The sequence below is a fragment of the Sciurus vulgaris genome, assembly GCF_902686455.1.
Source record: "Sciurus vulgaris genome assembly, chromosome: 14".
Taxonomy (NCBI): domain Eukaryota; kingdom Metazoa; phylum Chordata; class Mammalia; order Rodentia; family Sciuridae; genus Sciurus; species Sciurus vulgaris.
In genome coordinates, this window is record NC_136475.1 from 91,518,271 (window position 1) to 91,539,361 (window position 21,091).

General features: G+C 34.6%; 1 protein-coding gene across 1 annotated transcript in view; it reads left to right on the top strand.

Moving 5' to 3' along the window:
* ROCK2 (Rho associated coiled-coil containing protein kinase 2) overlaps positions 1-21,091 on the top strand; it is a 134,516-nt gene that overhangs the window by 101,650 nt on the left and 11,775 nt on the right. The window contains exons 18-32 of the mRNA XM_079111585.1: positions 2,211-2,370; positions 4,476-4,636; positions 5,462-5,646; positions 6,534-6,603; positions 9,831-9,934; positions 10,177-10,363; positions 11,983-12,076; positions 12,175-12,269; positions 13,146-13,325; positions 13,703-13,871; positions 16,344-16,414; positions 16,975-17,063; positions 17,488-17,566; positions 18,759-19,020; positions 19,106-19,319. Coding sequence (XP_078967711.1) covers positions 2,211-2,370; positions 4,476-4,636; positions 5,462-5,646; positions 6,534-6,603; positions 9,831-9,934; positions 10,177-10,363; positions 11,983-12,076; positions 12,175-12,269; positions 13,146-13,325; positions 13,703-13,871; positions 16,344-16,414; positions 16,975-17,063; positions 17,488-17,566; positions 18,759-19,020; positions 19,106-19,319 — 2,120 coding nt within the window. The remainder of the gene's footprint in view (positions 1-2,210; positions 2,371-4,475; positions 4,637-5,461; positions 5,647-6,533; positions 6,604-9,830; positions 9,935-10,176; positions 10,364-11,982; positions 12,077-12,174; positions 12,270-13,145; positions 13,326-13,702; positions 13,872-16,343; positions 16,415-16,974; positions 17,064-17,487; positions 17,567-18,758; positions 19,021-19,105; positions 19,320-21,091) is intronic.

A 21,091-nucleotide genomic window follows, 5' to 3' on the forward strand; every position in this document is an offset into this window, starting at 1 on the left:
CCATACAAGCAATCATTAGCATGCTTCTGCTTGTGAGAGGATACTCTGTGTGTAGAATAAAGATGATTCTCGAGGGATCCAGGAAAACTCAAATTTTGACTCATAATATATCTTAAATATATAAAGTCATGACATCACTTTTGACATTTGGAAGTTTTTCTTTAAAAATACTATAAGGCAGGGATGTACAGTTAGTTTTTTATTTTCATTTACTTATTCATTCATTTAAATATTGAGTGCGTCTTCTGTAGTAGAAAAATCAGGATGCAGTCCTTGACCTTAATATCATAGTCTGGTAGGTAATTTAAAAAGTAACAATAAAGCACAGATGATTCTAATGCAGGTGGTCTGCAGAATGATAGAAGTATGGCAGGGTGTGTGTACTGAGGGAATAGACTGAGTCGTCAGTCTGACAGTCTCAGGTTGGCAAGGTAAAGAAAGGCTCACTGATTGGAGAAGACATTGTGAGCAGAGTTGGGTGAAAATTAATAAGGCGCTCTTTGTTTATTTAAGTATAGACTGTTCAGTATTTCTGGAGAACAGAGTAGGGATCAACAAATTTTAACCTTTTAAGGGGGAAAATGGTAAATATTTGGGTTTTGTAGGCTGAACAGTTGCTGTAGTTTCTAGAGTAAGGGATGTGCCAGTGAAACTTAAAAAGAAAAATAGACATCAAGCCAAAATTGGTCTAAAGATGACAGTATGCTCTTCATGTAAGAGTACGAGGAATTCAGTGGCCAGAGTAAGGGTACAGAGCGAGGCATAAGCTAGACTAGGTTAAGATATTAAATGCTCTATTAGGAAACTTAGAATATAAACTTTTAAGGACCAGACACTGAAGGGCTTAAATTGGATGATCTTTCTAGAAGTACATGTAAGGTAGATCGTTAGATCACTATACTATGTAGAGAATAGATTTGAGGAGGACAAGACTAGAGGCCAGTAGGCTAGTCAGAAGCCTTTTCCAGTAATTCAGATAAGGGATAATGGAGATTTAATTAGGGCATAGTTTAAAGGAAAGAAATAGAAGTGTCTCAGAAACATTTGAGGAAGGAATATTTCACAGCACTTAGTAATTGATTAAAAGTGGTTTGAGAATAGTAGTTAAGGATGAATCCTAGGTTTGGGGGTTATGGCATGATATTTAGTGGTGCCATTAATCAGTAAAGAAGAAAGAAAAATCACAGGTAGAGGAGATAGTGATAAATCCATTTTAGTCCTCTTAAATTCTTTGGGATAGCCAAATTAGAATGTCTGTAAGGCAGTAAACTCTGGTAAAAGCTAGGAATATTTGAGTCATTGGTATGTAAGTAGCTGAAACCACATGAGTGAAAGAGCCCATCTGGGAAAAGACTGGGTAGAGTCATGATTATTCAAAGAAGAGTAGATTATTCTGTTGGTAGATTATGTAGTTTGAAAAATCACTTTTAATACTAAAGATTTTATTTGGAGAAAAAGAAAACACACTTGTATCGTATTTGTGAAATGAACAATAAAGCTCAAGAATTAGAAAATAATAAAGGTATATATAGAAAATGTACTGCTAGTATCAAGATTCTCAACTTAAAACAAGACCTCTGTGGGGATTTATAGGTGAATGGTAGGCGATCTTAAGGGTTTTTTTCTTTTTTCTCCTTTTAATATAGAAGAGGGAAACATTAGATATGTTTTAAAAGTTGGAGAAATAATGCTACAGGACAAGAAGCATTGTGACTGAAGAATACCAGCAGCTGGGGAGGCTTGGAGGATCAGCAGGAAAGACAAGAAAGAGCCTGATGGGGAGCAAAGGGACAGTGTCAGCATCAGCAGTGCCAAGGGACAGTGTCAGGGCTGCAGTGATTTCAAATAAGAGAAAACTGAGAAGTGTCTTGAGCACTGCTCACTTTTTTTTTTTTTTTCCAGTGCTGGGGGTTTGAACCCAGGGCCTCTGTGCTTATGAGGCAAGCACTCAACCAGCTGAGCTATATCCCCAGCCCAGCACTGTTCACTTTGATGTTAAACAGTCTTAGTATAGATCTCCATGCAGTAGAGGGGAGGTGTGGCAGAGACAGGAAGTAGAGGATGCAGGTTACTGTTAACAGCAGTTCAGACAAAGAGGGGAGGGGAAATAAATGCTCAACATTTTTGTTAAACCTGCTTCAAAAAGTTTTGAAAGTTTTTAGAATTATAAACCTTTTTTGTGTATAGCTGCTATTTTAAATCTTTAATAGGAAAAGAGCAACATGGAAATAGATATGACATACCAACTAAAAGTTATGCAACAGAGCTTGGAACAAGAAGAGGCTGAACACAAGACTACAAAAGCACGGCTAGCAGATAAAAATAAGATCTATGAATCCATCGAAGAAGCTAAATCAGAAGCCATGAAAGGTATGAACACTGAAAAATTTTCCAGCAACACCACCCCCCCCAAAAAGATTTGAAAGTGATAGCTGATCTAACTAGCATATAAATTGACGAATATTTTGGACCCAGGCATGATGAAGACTCTAGCTGGAATTGCTCAGAGCCATTTGATACGAATAGATAACAGAGTTAACTTTCCTGCACACCAATTTTTATCTTGGAATTGTCTTAGGATAATTTTTTTGTCCCAACTGACCATTTATGATTGTAATGGATTTGAAATTTTAAAAAGAAACAAACAAAACAGTTCTTTATTTTTGTGGAAGTTTTAAAACTCAACAGAAATTGCATTTCATATTGAAGCATAATATTTGTGAATAACGGCAAAAAATAGTCATTTAATTTTTACATGTAACTAAATTGTAGATTTTTGGATTAAAAACTAGTTTTTGTTTAAAGGTTTAATTCGGGATCATAAAAAATAAAAAGAGTGCTCTACTTAGGAATATCTAATTGAAAGGAACTTAATGAACAATGTTTCCTTGTCCATGGCTTAGTAAAGAGAGTTGAATTTTTTATTACTGTGTAATTTTTGCACAATAAAATATAAATGTTTTGACATTTGTAATGCATTTATTTAATTATCATCCAAAACAAGGTATAGAATATTTGTCACCTCAAGTGCACTTCTTTTTGTCTTTCTAGTCTGTGCTCGTATTATGAGTACGTTGATTTATTGGTTATGCTCTAAACTGATAAAAATGAACCAGTGTGGTGTACTGTAACTACCATTTTTCAAACTCCAACACTAATAGAAGACACATGTTGATTTTTGTATGTTATACATGTTACAAAAATTATGGATGGCATTCAAATCTAGGTCTAAAGCATTTGATCTTTCTGCTGCATGTCATTGCCTTTTTGGATTAAGAGCATGCTAGCCAAATAATTATTAGCAGCGTGACCTTGTCTAGTTAGTTAACTTTGTATGCTTTGCTTTCTGTAAAGGAACAGTGATGGTGTTGTAAGGTTGTTGTGAAAATCAAGTGTAGTTACACTTGAAACGTGCTTAGAAATGCTATTACATGTGCTGGGGATATAGCTCAGTTGGTAGAGTGCTTGCCTTGCAAGCACAACGCCCTGGGTTCAAACCCAGCACTGCAAAAAACAAAAAAACAAAAAAAAAGAAAGAAAAGAAATGCTGTTACTAGTGGATGTATCATTTTTCCTCACTTCCAATACTGTTCATTAACTGAAAATTCATAGCTTTCATTTTAACCTAATAAAACTTTAGATGATAATTAGATACTATCCAATTAGGTATGAAAGAGTAGAGGAACCTTAATTGAATTTAAACTAAAGTTCTAATCAGTTTCAAAAGGTAATCCTTTAACTACAATGACTTGCATTTCATATTGAAATCACTTCGTTAGGTGTAAACTTTGCTTTTCACTTGAAGATGAAAGGAGACTAAAGGTTTTTTCTTATTTATGAAATATATTAGAAGTTTATTGCAAATCATTTATAAAAATACAAGAAAGCATAAAGAAAAAAACAAAAGATGACCCATATCCTACTATTCAGGATAATATTTTTTTTTCTGCACCTTTTTACTTTTAAAAAACATTCTGAATATTAATGAGTGCTACACACGTATTAACTCAGAATCTTTAGGAAGGTAGGTACTGTTATTTTCCTAGAGATAAGAAAACGGAGGCCCAGAGTCTTTAACTTGCACGATAAGTAGAATCTACCTTGAAGTGTTTCCAAGTAAAAATAGTAACACTGAGAGATACAGTAGTAGAAAATGTAGAAAATAAAAGTATTTATTTAAAGACAGAAGCATTTTCTAGAACTATAAGATAAAGATATTTTGTTTCTATTAGAACAGGTGTAATATTGCAAAGTGTGATACATTTCACACTCGCAAATGAAACTGAATTTTCAAGCATAAAATTCGTACTATTTCAAATATATTGAGAGGAGTGATAAAAATATTTTAGAAATGAATAAATATATAATAAAGCAACAGCATTTACCATCATTTTTATTGGCACTGGGCCGTATATTTGGTAAGCTTTTTTTATTCATAAATTGATTGATGATTGTGTCCATTCTTACTCTAATAGAAATGGAGAAGAAGCTTTTGGAGGAAAGGACTTTAAAACAGAAAGTAGAGAACCTATTGCTGGAGGCTGAGAAAAGATGTTCTTTATTGGATTGTGACCTTAAACAATCACAGCAGAAATTAAATGAGCTCCTTAAACAGAAAGATGTGCTAAACGAGGATGTAAGTATGAATATTCCTAGTAAATAATAAGCTAGTTAATGAGTCATTAATAAACTAGGTTTATTTCTAACAGTCTAATGGTGATTTCATAATTTTTAAAATTTCCTTCTTGTTGGGTGTGGTGGCACACACCTGTAATCCCAGCAAATTGAGAGGCTCAGGCAGGAGGATGGCAAGTTGGAGGCCAGTCTCAGCATCTTAGCCCTGTCTCAAAATAAAAAACTATAAGGGCTGGGGATGTAGTTCAGCATTGAAGTGCCCAGGACTCTGGATTCAATCCCTAGTACCAAAAAAAAATTTTTTTTTCTTTTAATATTCTATGCAGCCTGTATTTTATTTTAATATTCTGTGTAACTTGCTGGTTTTATTGGATTTTGATGACATACTAAATGAATCAGAATTTAATAATTTTATTTTTAACTTCAAAACTATGGGGGTTTTACTGACTTTTGTTCGGTTTTTGTTTGTTTGGTACTAGGTTCAATTGAACCTTAGGGTGCTTTACCACTGAGCCACATCCCTAGCCCTTTTTATCTTCTGTTTTGAGACAGGGTCTCACTAGGTTGCTGAGAGCCTTAAACTTGTGAGCCTCCTGCCTCACCCTCCCAAGTTGCTGGAATTATAGATATGTGCCACCACGTCCAGTTAAAACTGGTTTATTTTTAAAATTATATGTATAACATTCTTAAAAATATTTTACTGTGTAATGAATGGGCTACCTGAGGACAGAAATCTATTCTTCATTACCATATTTGCTGCCAACTTGATTGATAAGAAAAATCAAAATAATTTATTTATACACCAAGTATACTATTTATTTTTTAGGTTAGAAACTTGACATTAAAAATAGAGCAGGAAACTCAGAAGCGGTGTCTTACACAAAACGACCTGAAGATGCAAACACAGCAAGTTAACACACTAAAAATGTCAGAAAAGCAGTTAAAACAAGAGAATAATCATCTCATGGAAATGAAAATGAGCTTGGAAAAACAAAATGCTGAACTTCGGAAGTAAGTTAGTTGTTTGAGACACACTTTTAATATGCATAATTATGCACATGTAAATCATATTAATTTTAGTTTATCCGGGGATTTTCTTTGACCATTCTACTTTCTTGATCACATTTTCTCTATTTCTATAAGTGTTATGTTGAGTGCCGCTGTTGTCCTTTGAGAATATTTTGTTTGCCCACCAATTTTCTTACTACTGCTACATAATCAGGGTAATAGTGGTAGAGAAAGTGCAGTTCATAAATGTAAGGCTCAGTGAATTTTTACAAAGTGTACAAATTTGTGTAGTCACTTTCCTGATTTAGATTTAGAAACAGGATACTCGGCCTCCTCACAGATACCTCTTGAGCATTTATTTCTTCACTCACTCTGAGAAGCCTAGTTGAATCTTAGTTGTTTGACATAAATGGCGGATCACAGCTCATGTATGTGCTCGTTAAAACTGATAACAATTGGCCAAGTTGGTGGTGCATACCTATAATTATAGCAACTTTGGAGGCTGAGGCAGGAGGATTGCAAGTTCAAGGCCAGCCTCAGCAATTTGGCAAGACCCTGTTTCAAAAGAAAAAAATGCATGGTATCGGGCTCAGTGGTTAAGCCTCCCTGGGGTCAATCCCTATTACCTCCCCCCCAAAAAACAAGACAAACTTCTGAGAACAATTAAAAACATAGGGTACATTTCGTTAGCTGTTAGATTGATGACATCATCAAAAGTCATCTTGTCTCAGGGAAAGGAACAGCAACCATGAGTCTGGAATTAGCATGAAAATGATCTGACCTCATGGATTCTCTGAAAAGGCTTCAGGGATTTCCCAGACCATACTTCCCTAGTGACTGGTTTAAAATGTGTGTGACTCAGTTAAGCCTTTGATTCATTGTCTTCACAGAGAACGCCAGGATGCTGATGGGCAGATGAAAGAGCTCCAAGACCAACTTGAAGCCGAACAGTATTTCTCAGTAAGCTCCAGATATGTCAGTTTGAAATTGCTGTATTTGTAGAGGTTTTTCATTTCTTGTTGCAGAACCAGGAGAATGATTTTGTATAGATTCTTAAAGCGCACAGGAGACAGATTTTTGGATGGAATGTGTGATATCCCACAACTCATTAAAAGTACTGAGTAAAAAAATGTAGATAATTTAGCAGAATTCTGTTGTCATTGCTAGAAAACTAATTCTAAGAACATGCTATACATGTTCTTAGAAGGCATTACTTTTTGAAGAAGAATACATTTTTATAATAAAATTGTAAAACTGTCATTTTAACATTTGTACTTTTTTTTTTTTTTGGTACTGGGAATTGAACCCAGGTGCCCTTAACCACTGAGCTACATCCCCAACCCTTTTTATCATTTATTTAGAGACAGGGTCTTGCTGAATTGTTTAGTGCCTCAGCCTCCCGAGCTGCTAGGATATTTGTACTTTTTTGAGATCAGTTTTAAAATTTGAAATGATAATTATCACCCTTGTTCCATTGATTTAAATCAACAAAATTTATTTTTACAAATTAGTAATATTTTTCCTTGCATTTTCATTCATCCTACTAATCTATACTATTTAGTGAGAAGTATCACTATACTATTCAGTTGAAAATAATGCTTTTAAATTATTATCTGACTTTTTGGGGAGAGGTGATAGTTACTAAACCTGGAACCTCATGCATGCTGAGCATGTGCTCTATCACTGAGCTATGCTTCCAGCCCCAAGTCACCTTTATCTTATCAGTTGATGACTAGAAAATAGAAAAACCCATTAAACTATTAATTTGCTCAAGAGTACGACATTACTCAACATTAAGAAATTATTGTACGCAGAAAAAGCGTTCAACAAAATACAATACCCCTTCATGCTCAAAACACTAGAAAAAATAGGGATAGTAGGAACATACCTGAACATTGTAAAGGCTGTTTATGCTAAGCCCATGGCCAACATCATTCTTAATGGAGAAAAACTGAAACCATTCCCTTTAAAAACAGGAACAAGACAGGGATGTCCTCTTTCACCACTTCTATTCAACATTGTCCTCGAAACTCTAGCCAGAGCAATTAGGCAGACTAAAGAAATTAAAGGGATACGAATAGGAAAAGAGGAACTTAAGCTGTCACTATTTGCTGATGACATGACTCTATATTTAGAGGATCAAAAAAACTCCTCCAGAAAACTTCTAGACCTCATCAATGAATTCAGCAAAATAGCAGGCTATAAAATCAACACACATAAATCTACAGCATTTTTATACGCAAGCGACGAAACAGCTGAAAGGGAAATGAGGAAAACAATTCCGTTTCCAATAGCCTCAAAAAAATAAAATATTTGGGAATCAATCTAACCAAAGAGGTAAAAGATCTCTACAATGAAAACTTCAAAACATTGAAGAAAGAAATTGAGGAAGACCTTAGAAGATGGAAAGATCTCCCATGTTCTTGGATAGGCAGAATTAATATTGTCAAAATGGCCATACTACCAAAAGTGCTATCCAGATTCAGTGCAATTCCAATTAAAATCCCAATGATGTACCTTACAGAAATAGAGCAAGCAATCATGAAATTCATCTGGAAGAATAAGAAACCCAGAATAGTTAAAGCAATCCTTAGCAGGAAGAATGAAATGGGGTATCACAATACCAGAACTTCAACTATACTACAAAGCAGTAGTAACAAAAACGGCATGGTATTGGCACCAAAATAGACAGGAAGATCAATGGTACAGAATGAGGACACGGACACAAACCCAAATAAATACAATTTTGTCATATTCGACAAAGGTGCCAAAAATATGCAGTGGAGAAAAGATAGCCTCTTCAACAAATGGTGCTGGGAAAACTGGAAATCCATATGCAACAGAATGAAAGTAAACCCCTATTTCTCACCCTGCACCAGACTTAACTCACAATGGATCAAGGACCTTGAAATCAGACCAGAGACCCTGCATCTTATAGAAGAAAAAGTAGGTGTAAATCTTCAACTTGTTGGCTTAGGATCAGACCTCCTTAACAGGACTCCCATAGCACAAGAAATAAAAGCAAGAATCAATAACTAGGATAGATTCAAACTAAAAAGCTTTCTCTCAGCAAAGGAAACTATCAGCAATGCGAAGAAAGAGCCTACAGAGTGGGAGAATATCTTTACCACTCATACTTCAGATAGAGCACTAATTTCCAGAAATATATAAAGAACTCAAAAAAAAAACTCTACACCAAGAATACGAATAACCCAATCAACAAATGGGCTAAGAATATGAACATACGCTTCACAGAAGAAGATGTACAAGCAATCAACAAACATATGAAAAAATGTTCACCATCTTTAGTAATAAGAGAAATGAAAATCAAAACTACACTAAGATTCCATCTCACCCCAATTAGAATGGTGAGTATCAAGAACACAAGCAACAATAGGTGTTGGAGAGGATGTGGGGAAAAAGGTACACTCATACATTGCTGGTGGGGCTGCAAATTAGTGCAGCCACTCTGGAAAGCAGTGTGGAGATTCCTTGGAAAACTTGGAATGGACCCACCATTTGACCCAGCTATCCCACTCCTTGGCCTATACCCAAAGGACTTTAAATCAGCATACTACAGAGATACAGCCACATCAGTGTTCATAGCTGCTCAATTCACAATAGCCAGACTTTGGAACCAACCTAGATGTCCTTCAATTGATGAATGGATAAAGAAACTGTGGTATATATATACAATGGAATATTACTCAGCTATAAAGAATAATAAAATTATGGCATTTGCAGGCAAATGGATGAAATTGGAGAATATCATGCTAAGTGAGATAAGCCAATCTCAAAAAACCAAAGGGCAAATGATCTCTCTGATAAGCAGATGATGACACATAATGGGGGGTGGAAGGGGGGCAAGAATGGAGGAAGGAGGGACTGTATAGAGGGAAAAGAGGGGTGGGAGGAGTGGAGGGGATGTAAAAATAACAGAATGAATCAAACATCATTACCCTGTGTAAATGTATGATTATGCAGATGGTATGCCTTTACTCCATGTACAAACAGAAACAACATGTATCTCATTTGTTTACAATTAAGATAAATTAAAATTTTAAAAAAGAAAGAACTAAAAAAAAAGAAAATATTGTATGTGGTCAGTGTTTTCTTTGGTAGGTTTAGATGTAGAAATAATATTCCTGATAATAATGATACACATTTCTTTGTATTTTGCTTCTTAGACCCTGTATAAAACACAAGTTAGGGAACTTAAAGAAGAATGTGAAGAAAAGACCAAACTTTGTAAAGAATTACAGCAGAAGAAACAGGAGTTACAGGATGAAAGGTAAGACAAGACCCTCATCCCCTGTTCATAGGTACATATACTGCTCTAGAACAATGTCTGGTTGACGAAATCAAACAAAAATGACTTCAAAGTGAAAAATTTAACATTAAAATGGCATATCTTTAAGAGGGGTGGAGGTATAATTCCATGGTAGGGTATGCTTAGCATGCACAGGACCCCTGGGTTCAATCCCCAGCACTGCCCACAAAATTTTTATTAAATGATATGTTCCTAAAATATAGGGACTCCTTGGCTGCCCAGCTGGAGATCACCTTGACCAAAGCAGATTCTGAGCAGCTGGCTCGTTCAATTGCTGAAGAACAATATTCAGATTTGGAGAAAGAGAAAATCATGAAAGAGCTGGAGATCAAAGAGATGATGGCTAGACACAAACAGGAACTTACTGAAAAAGATGCTACGATTGCATCTGTAAGTAAAATTCTTATGTGTTTTTTTATTATAATTAAATTGCTAATGTCATAAATCATATTTAGTAGCATTAGAACAGTGTCAGAGATGTACATGAAAAATTGTTCTATCTGTTAAGATTTGTAGTACAGTTAACTACTCCTCGTTGTTTGGCAGAGAGAGTCTAGCTAAAGAAAATTTCCTAGGAAAGTAAAATATCAAGTAGTTGGGTTTATCTATCAATTATGCAGACCTGTTGAAATGATAGAGTATATGGCAAAGTGTGACTTTAGAACAGGGCTGTGCAGTTCTGCTCTGTGAGAATGAATAGTGAGACTAGAAGAAATTTCATAATCTATACAGGAACTTGTACATGATGGAAATAGCAGTATATAAACCAGGAGGAAAGGACACAGATTGAAGAAATGGTTGTGGAATAACTATATTTGTATGTGGAAAGGAATAAAATTAGGACCTTACCATTCCACACACAAAAGCAAATTCTAGCCTCTTAATAACCTAAATATGAAAAATAAAAATTTTAAGCTATTAGGATAGAATCCAAAATTTACATCTGATAAAAGACATCATAAATGAATGACAAGGAGAAGATATGTATAATTTGTTCATTAAACAAGGGACTAGTATTTAGAATATATATAGAATTCCTGCAGTTTAATAAGAAAAGGTTAAACAGCGCAGTAGAAAATTTGGTCAAAAAAGAAAACCTACATATATAAGGCAACGTTTTGCCTCACTGCTCTTCAAGAAGAGTGGATAAACCAGCTTCGAAATACCAGTTCATACCCATGAAGTGATAGAAATTCAGCATCTCACAGTGGCAGGTGTTTGAAAGAGGTCTGGAAAATGGCATTCATCTTTACTACTCTGGGAAGCTGAATTCAATATGGTATAGCATGGCAGTGTCCAGTAAATTTTAAGCATATACATAATACAATTCAGAGAAAGTTCATTTTAAGATAAGTATGCTAAAGAAACGTGGGCACCATGCTTAGAGGAGCATAAATATTTGTAAATAGCAAGTACTCAAATATCTTATTAATTGAATGAATGGGTACATTAAGTGTGGTAGAATATGGAATTACTGTCTGTTAAAAATGAATAGATCTTTATATCAACCATTTAATTCTTTAATGCTGAATAAAAACAATTGCAGAAAGATAAATACAGTGTGACTTAATCATTTAAACTTTCTTCAGGAAGGAAGAGTAGGAATAGAATTTGGGAGGAATACAAAAAGACCTCAAAGTCTTCAGTACTATTTTATCTTCTGACTTAAACTATTGTTCTGAAAAAAATTTAGTTTTTAAATTTGTTTATTCTGTAGGGTTTGTATTTCCTTTTCTTAGTTTATTAAATGTTTTTCTCATTTTAAAAAATGCTAAGGATTTGTAAAAGAACAGCAAATTTTGGGCTTCCTTGGGTACATGAAAAGTTACTTTTCATCAAGAAAAAAGTTTAGTAAGGTACACATGGGCAAGAATATAAAGATGGATAAGCTTAGAAAAACAAGAGGTTTACCGACTTTGTGGGGGTTTCAATTTGAATTATTGTTTTATGATTTAAATTTTGTAAATTGTTTTGTGGTTTTATTTCTTTTCCTCACTTTCATTTCTTAGCTTGAAGAAACTAATAGGACACTTACTAGTGATGTTGCCAATCTTGCAAACGAAAAAGAAGAATTAAATAACAAACTGAAAGATGCTCAAGAGCGTATGTATTTAAAAAGAATATAGTGTATTTTTAATATACCTAATGTCTGTCACTTGCTCTAGTTACCACTGTAATTTTTATATCTTTCTGTGTTTCAGAACTATCAAGGATGAAAGATGAAGAGATAAGTGCAGCAGCTATCAAGGCACAGTTTGAGAAACAGCTATTAACAGAGAGAACACTCAAGACTCAAGTATGTCACTGGACTTTTAAACATGATTTTGAATCTTGTTTTCATTTATCTTTTACTTCCAGCATTATAGATTGGAAGCAGTAGTCACTGAATGTATGAATATTTGTGAACAGTGACCTGATTTTTCTCAGGTTGGGAGAAGTTAGGTTTGATTAACATTTTCCAATTTCATGTCTACTAAAGTTTTTCCTAATTTTCCAATATGGATCACATTTATTCCTAATTTTTTTATTGTAATCTAATAAGTTATTCTGCCTTTTAAGAAACCATGGGGCATGACTGTTTGCTGATAGCCTGAAAAAAGTTTTAAAAGGAACCTATTTTCATTGACTACCCCTCTGCTAGCTCCTGTGGTGTGTGTACAGCTAAAGTGAGTGTGGGTAGTAGGTTCTTTTCTCTGTTGTGGAGCAAAGTGTATTTTACTAATGTGATGCCAATTCCAAATTCCAGATATAAGAAGAAAAATCTTACTATTAAAGTCTTCTTCCTTGGAACAAAAGTTGAAATGGTAGAAAATGACATTAGATTAAAACTGTTATTATTTATTTGTTGACTTTTATGATGCTGAGGGTGGGGGTCAAACCCTGGGCCTTATATGCATTTAGGCAAGCTCTCTACCACTGAGTTACATTCTCAGGCTCCTATAAATATTTTTAATTACAGTTCTCAGAAACCATGAGAGTGAAAAACAAATATGGGTATAGGATAGAGAAAGACAATGAGTAATAAAATTTAAATAATGTAAGAAGTATTTCTTTGTAATCCTGAGCTTAAAGAAGGAAATTATTAATGGTTATATAACTTGGAGTTGGTGAATTACCAAGGAACAGTCAGCATAATTTGTTTCATTTACATACTTATTTTTACATTTTTAAGGCTGTGAATAAGTTGGCTGAAATCATGAATCGAAAAGAACCTGTCAAGCGTGGTAATGACACAGATGTGCGAAGAAAAGAGAAGGAGAATAGAAAGCTACATATGGAGCTGAAATCTGAACGTGAAAAACTGACCCAGCAGATGATCAAATATCAAAAAGAACTGAATGAAATGCAGGCTGTAAGAATGCTTTTTAGACTCTAGATTGAAGATTGCTTTTTTAAGAAATAGAATTATTCTTAATTTTTGTGTGTTTGACTAGTTTTAGAACATTTCTATTAATAGTTATTATTAGGGAGAGAAGATAGAAATAAGAAAGACAAGTAGAATGTATTGGACATAACTTTCCTATGTTCTTATATGAATACATGATCATGTACAACCACAAAAATGAGAAGTTTATTCCATGTATGTGTAATATGTCAAAATACATTTTACTGTCATATATAACTAAAAAGAACAAATAAAAATTTAAAAAATAATTATTAATAGTTATTGAACAAGATGCAAAATATGAGATGTATTGTACCCAGTTAATTTAATTTAATTTCTTACAGCAAATAGCTGAAGAGAGCCAGATTCGAATTGAACTGCAGATGACACTGGACAGTAAAGACAGTGACATTGAACAACTACGATCACAGCTCCAGGCCTTGCATATTGGTCTGGATAGTTCCAGTATAGGCAGTGGACCAGGGGAGGCTGAGGCAGATGATGGATTTCCAGGTACAGATTTGCTTTCAGCCCTTATGTTTGTCTTAAATATAAATTGATTGATTGTTTTAAGTCCTGTGCCTGACTTCACTCTTAAGGAAAAATGTTTATTCTTTCTTTAAGGGAAAACCTACTTCTTAGAATGGGAGTTCAAATAACATTTTGGACTTTTGTTGATTTTTGACAATATTTTTCATAAAGAAGCAAACATGCAAAATAAACCTCTACATGTTTAGCTATTTAATTCATTATATCTTATATAGTAACTCTCTTTTAAAGCTTTCATTTTATTTTCTCTTCTTTCTGCATTCTTACTTCTTATGCATTGGGTGTTTAGTTCATATCACTCAGTCACATACTATGGAATCCATGTCATTCACCTACCAGCGTTCCTCTACTTCTCTCAATATTGCCACTAAGCCTTCCAGTTCTCACATGCTCCTTGACTCTGATTCTGACTCAGAAGAAGAATCTTTGCCTTACTTACCCATATCATCGGAACCTAATGGTACAGGTGATATCCTAAAAATCTTTGTCTTTGGAGTTTTTCCTACTACCCTTAATTTTAGTCCTTTTGAAAATTTTTTATAATATTAACTAATATTCACTTACTCTTAACATGTTACTGTAGACTCAATTAATGAACTGCTGCATGAACAAAGTATTTGTTTTTAAGGTATTTTTACAGTGCATTGCTATTAAAATAGATCATTTATTTTGCTGACTTATAAGAACATTATATCATGTAAGAGTGTATGGTGCCAGGCACAGTGGGTCATGCCTGTAAATTCTGGTAGCTCAGGAGGCTGAAGCCTGAGGGTCACAAGTTCAAAAACCAGTCTCAGCAACTTAGCAAGGTCCTAAAGCAACTTAGCAAAACCCTGTCACTAAAGGATTAGGGATATGGCTCACTGGTTAAGCACCACTGAATTCAAAAAGAAAAAAAAAAGTGTATGGTTTTATCGCTCACTTCATTCATTTTCTTTTTCTTTTTCTTTTTCTTTTTTTTTTTTTTTTAGTTATTGCTGGACCTTTATTTTATTTTTATGTGGTGCTGAGATTCAAACCCAGTGCCTTACACATGCTAGGCAAGTGCTTTACCACTGAGCTACAAACCCAGCCCCCATCATTCATTTTCAACTAAGAAGTTCTTCCTGAAGTTTTCATGTCAAGAGTGACAGAACAGAAAATACCTGTAGGCTATTGGAGAGAATGTGTTTAGGTTTGTCATTGAGCACTTAAAATCTGGTCAACAGTCCACTGGGCCTTTAAAGGACATGAAGCAATTCGACCTGAGCCTTGCCCTGAAGGGGCTGGTAGTTAAGCATCTTGCACAGTTGACACATAATGGATGTTAAATAATAAAAGTTACTTCTTTTGTTAGAATCATCTCCCAAAGTGGTATTTTACTTATTTCATTAAAAGATACTGATCAGATGTATTAGAACAAATTCCAAAGACTTAGACATTTCCTTTGTAAAACTAGAATTTTATTCATTTTGTTATTTTGGTGTTTAGAAATCTTTTGATTATATTGTTGCTTGTTTTTTGTTTTTGGTATGGGGATTGAACCCAAGGATACTTAACCACTGAGCTATATCCCCAGCTCTTTTTATATTTTATTTAGGATCTCACTCAGGGTCTCACTGAGTTGCTGAGGCTGGCTTTGAACTCAACTCTCAATCCTTCTGCCTCAGCCTCCTGAGCTGTTGGGATTACAGGTGTGCACCACCACGCCTTATTGTTGTTTGTCAGCCACATTTCATCTACTGCAATTTTATTTCATTTTTTTATAGCCATTCTGAAGGACCATATTCTCTGAAAACATTACTCATTTAAAATGTTTTATCAAAGATGTATATTATAGGGGCTGGGGTTGTGGCTCAGTGGTAGAGCACTTGTCTAGCATGTGTGAGGCACTGGGTTTGATTCTCAGCACCACATGTAAATAAATGAGTAAAATAAAGGTCCATCAACAACTGAAAAAAAAAAAACATGTATATTTATAGTTAGGCCTTCTTTCAAAGGAAAAATAAAAGATCCTAATGCAGATGTTATCGGTGATTTCGTTTTGGGGGTTTGTTTGTTTGTTTGTTTTGTGACTTGTCTTCTAGATTTTTGCCAGTGCATGAATTTAATCAGTGGGACATTTGACTTCATAAAATTGCAGACTATTTATTTCCAACGTGGGGGCTGGGCATGTGGCTTCATAGTAAAGTGTGTGTGAGGCCCTCTGTTAATCCTAGCACCACTAGGGGGAAAAATTTATTACCAGTGTGGTAGAGCCTGGATTTTGTTTTGCATTGAATAACTTTGCTTCTACTGATCCTGCCTTATTATTGTATCCCAGATAATGTACAGTGATAGATTCTGAAAGGAATATTCGATTGGTTTTGTAGTTTCCATATTAAAATTATGCTAAATTCTTCATTATCTACGGAAAATCGTTATATTTAATCCTTATAATCTTGTGCTTATTTATAGAATCAAGGTTAGAAGGATGGCTTTCGTTGCCTGTGCGAAACAACACTAAGAAATTTGGATGGGTTAAGAAGGTAATTAGTACTTCTTTTGAATATGGTTTGCATTCTCTCTCTCTTTCTGTCTTCTGGTTTAACTCCAACTACACTTTTTCTGTAGTTGTAAGACATACATGACTAAACCTTTCAGACACACAATACTTGTTCATACTTTCCAATTTAGAAGATGTGATTTTATTTCTTACTATAAATTTTTTTCTGTTCTTCATGAGTTGCTAATGATAAATGCGTATTGGAGTTAGGAAAATATAAGCCTGTTGTCCTTGGTGCTTTTGCTGTTTCAGTGGGAAAACAACTCTTATGTTCATGTTTTTATGAAGTTAAATGCTGTTGGATCCTAAAGCTAAGTCAGTCCAGAAATTACTGACTTCATCCCCCCATTTGCTTATTTAAAATAGCTACAGATTTATTGTTATTTTAAGGAAGACTTTCCTGAGGATATATTAGCACTTTTTAGTTACTTAACTTAGGTATTTTGTGAATCTTATTGCTAACATAGAATATATTTTCAAAAAAATCAGTAAATATGGTATGTAACTACTTTATTCATTGATTTTCTTCCCTCTTTTTAACAGTATGTGATTGTAAGCAGTAAGAAGATTCTTTTCTATGACAGTGAACAAGATAAAGAACAATCTAATCCTTACATGGTTTTAGATATAGAGTAAGTATTTTTACTAGGATAATTAGAGGCTGCCTCTTCTTATCTTTTAAAGTATGATAAGAGAGTTAGCCTGACCTCTTCTGATAAGGTAATACCATTTGTTATTAGTCATGGAAGAACTCAGCATAGCTCCTCTGTCCTACTGTTATTTTCCTTACAGTTTCCTTCACACCCATGAAAGTCCGGGATATGGGTTCATCCAAAACACCTTTATTTCATGGGTCTGTAATGTATCATTTTCTGAAACTAATCAGAAAATTTGTTTTACTAGAAATTTCTGAAAATCTTAAGGATTAATAGAAGAACAAGATACTCTGAGCTTCTAACATGGGTTAAAATATTTAACTTCTTACATAAGTTAGGATAACTAAGGGAATTTGATCTTTGGGTAATATTTTATTCTTTCATTAAAAATCTTTTGCAGCAAGTTATTTCATGTCCGACCAGTTACACAGACAGATGTATACAGAGCCGATGCTAAAGAAATTCCAAGAATATTCCAGGTGAACATGATTTGTTTTGTTTTTTCATCCTTGGAGTTTCTCACATGACAAATCATTAAATTCCTTTCTTCCATGGCTGCCTTCAGATGACCTTTCAGTTTCAGTCCCTTCTAAAAATGGTTTTCTTTTGTGCTTATTCTGTTTAGGACATCTCCGTTTCTCTCTAGATAATTTTACTTTTTTATTAAAACCTGTGTAGTATATTTACACCATGTTTCAGGTCTTTGTTGTCCTTTTTTTCTGGGTTTGTTGTGATTTTTTTTTTTTTTTTTTTAACATGAACTTTTTGCCATTTTTATAATCAACTCTCTGGAGTCATTTATGAAGTTAAACTTTGTACCCAGTGACCCTTTTATTTTCTATTTAACATGAAGTCAAATGCTTCCCTATACTACTTCCACTTAAAAATCTTCAAACCAGTAATTTAGTTACTGAGTTCTTTTTGTGTAGACACTGCCTGGTGTCCTGTGGGGAGTTGTCCTCTTGTTTTCTGGATGCTTATACTGTTTATGTGGAATATATTGCACATCCTTTTCTCTTTTTTCCCCTCAGTTCTTCAAGCACATGTCATTTTTAAAAAGGTGCACATATGGCAATTACTCCATTTTCTGCTCTTAAGAAGACCATATATGTTCTTTGTGTATGTGCTGGGGATCAAACCCAGGACCTCCTGGGTGAAAGGCAAGCACTCTGCCACTGAGCTGTAGATCTACCCTATTCTCATCAGGCGATTGGGGGATTTGTTTGTTTGTTTGTTTGTTTGTTTTGTTAATCTGTTGTTTGTTTTTTGAGGGAGTGGGTATCCTGGAGGGCCTGGGTCCCTACTGACCTACACTCTTAATTCCCAGGTGATTGTTTTGAACAATCTCTTGGGGGTGGTCCTGTAATTTCAGATTTACCTTTTGCTGGTCTACTTTGATAGTGTTGTGAAAGCATAATAAGATATTCCAGAAAAATTTTTGAGACAGCATTTGAACAGAATCATTTCTTTTGAAATGTGAAGCAAAGTGACCCTCTAATGACTCCTCACATAGCTCTTCTTTAGGCAGAACCTGCTTAGGTTTGAACTTCAAATGCATTTTATTTTTACTGAGTAATTTAGGCTAATTTGATTTTATTTACACTATGGAAATTGTTTCTACATAAAAAAAAAACTTACGTCTAGAAATCATTGTTCTCTTATTATTGATAGATTCTGTATGCCAATGAAGGAGAAAGTAAAAAGGAACAAGAATTTCCAGTGGAGCCAGTGGGAGAAAAATCTAATTATATTTGTCACAAAGGGCATGAATTTATTCCTACTCTTTATCATTTCCCAACCAACTGCGAGGCTTGTATGAAGCCATTGTGGCACATGTTTAAGCCCCCTCCTGCTTTAGAGTGTCGCCGCTGCCATATTAAATGTCATAAAGATCACATGGACAAAAAGGAAGAAATTATAGCACCTTGCAAAGGTAAATGAGAATTTCTCTACTGCATTAGTATTATCAGTTCAGATCACTTTAAGCCCATTAATTGGTTCCAAATATTTCTTTCTAGTGTATTATGATATATCAACGGCAAAGAATCTATTGTTATTAGCAAATTCCACAGAAGAGCAGCAGAAGTGGGTTAGTCGATTGGTGAAAAAGATACCTAAAAAGCCTCCTGCTCCAGACCCTTTTGCACGGTCATCTCCTAGAACTTCAATGAAGATTCCACAAAACCAGTCTATCAGACGGCCAAGTCGACAGCTTGCCCCAAACAAACCAAGGTAATAAATTAAAAATATGATAAAAATTTCTTTGATAAAATTTTGCTATTCATATCCATACTAATTCAAACTATACAATTTCTTTCTTTTTTTTCTTTGTTTTTTAATCTATTTGTTTTGTTTGTTTTTGCAACATTGGGGATTAAACCCAGCATCTTGCACAGGCTAGGCAGTGCTACACTGTACCACGGAGTTACACCCCAACTCTTGCTTGGTATTTTAATGAACCATGGAATACCAAATATTTTTAAATGACTTGCTTTTGACACATTTTTGCATATAAACTTTTTTCAGTTTTAATAAACACATTGACTAATTCAGTGACTTGGGAAATGGCATTTACATTGCACACAGATCTTCCACTATGTTTTAATACTGCAAATTTCTGCTAGGTGACTTGGGAGGCAGAACTGAAATCAGATTAAGACTTAATTTACATCTATGAATTTAAAACAGTGACTTGTTTGTGACTTAAACAGCAACATAGACAAACTTTTAAAAATGTTAACTAGTAACTTGGAGTTGAATAGAGTTAGGAATATAGAGGGAGTTAGGAATGATCACTAAGCACAAAAGCATTTTGATGGAGCCATTTTCATATGACTACATTAAAGTCATGTAATAACATTCCATTTGGAATAGCCATTTCCCTGGCTACTGCAGGGTTTATGAGCATTGTTATTCATTGAACCTGAGGATTTGGTTAACTAAAGGAGAAAGTATTTACTTAGTTCAGGAATCTAATTTCAGGTATCCTTTTTGTTCCCTAACACAGGACCTTCAGTATATGAATAATGATGATTGGCTGTATTATCAGAAATCTTACTCTAACCACAAACAACTTTTTTGAAACTAATATCTCAAGGAAATAATTTAGAATGACAGAGGTAGAATTGGTGTGTCAGCAGTGAAAATGTTGAATATTTTGTGTGAGGTATGATAAACTAAATATTTTAAAATAGCGATTACTTGATAGTAATTAAGCTAAAGAAACAAAATGCAGAAACCCTAAAGACCATTTCATGTGTCTTGTGTAAAACATCTAAAAATTAAGTTTCTGTTACTAATTTTGTTGAACTATTAATACATAAGTGGTAAATTAATACCTTACGTCATAGTCTGGTTTCTCTTGCTTTAACTCAGTTCCACAGACTGGATAATTTACGAAGAAAAGAGGTTTATTTAGATAGGGTTTGCTGAGAAGTCCACAGCAGGGCACCAGCATCTGATGAGGGCCTTCCTGGTGTACTGTCACATGCAGAGTGCTTCCCTCCAGGAGACAGACAGCTGCCAGGGGGAGTTGCTCACTGTCAGGTAGCGAGTGCCACAGGAACCTATTAATCCACAGATGGACCCTGGGGACCTGGGCACCTCCCAGAGGTCCCCCCTCTCAACACCACTGCAGGGGAGACCAGGTGGTACATCCAAACCATAACACCTTATAATGTGTAGTGTTTTTCAACTTCACATTTACTCTGCTCTCTGTTTAACTTCCTGTATTTTCTCTCATTTGATCATTACAGTGGTTTCATGAAGAAGCACCATCTTGTTCTCTTTCTTTTTGATTAAAATTCCAGAAGGGCAGTTTGTTTGAATCTGAGACTTGAACAACCCTAGTCCTTTGATATAAACTAATGATTTCCCTGCATGTGATAACATACAGAATTAGTTTTTTAATCATTTTTCAGACCAAGTGTGGCATGCTTTCAGCGACTTAACATTCTGTTTTCCTATTTACTGATTTATGAATAACTTCCCTCGCCCTCCCCACC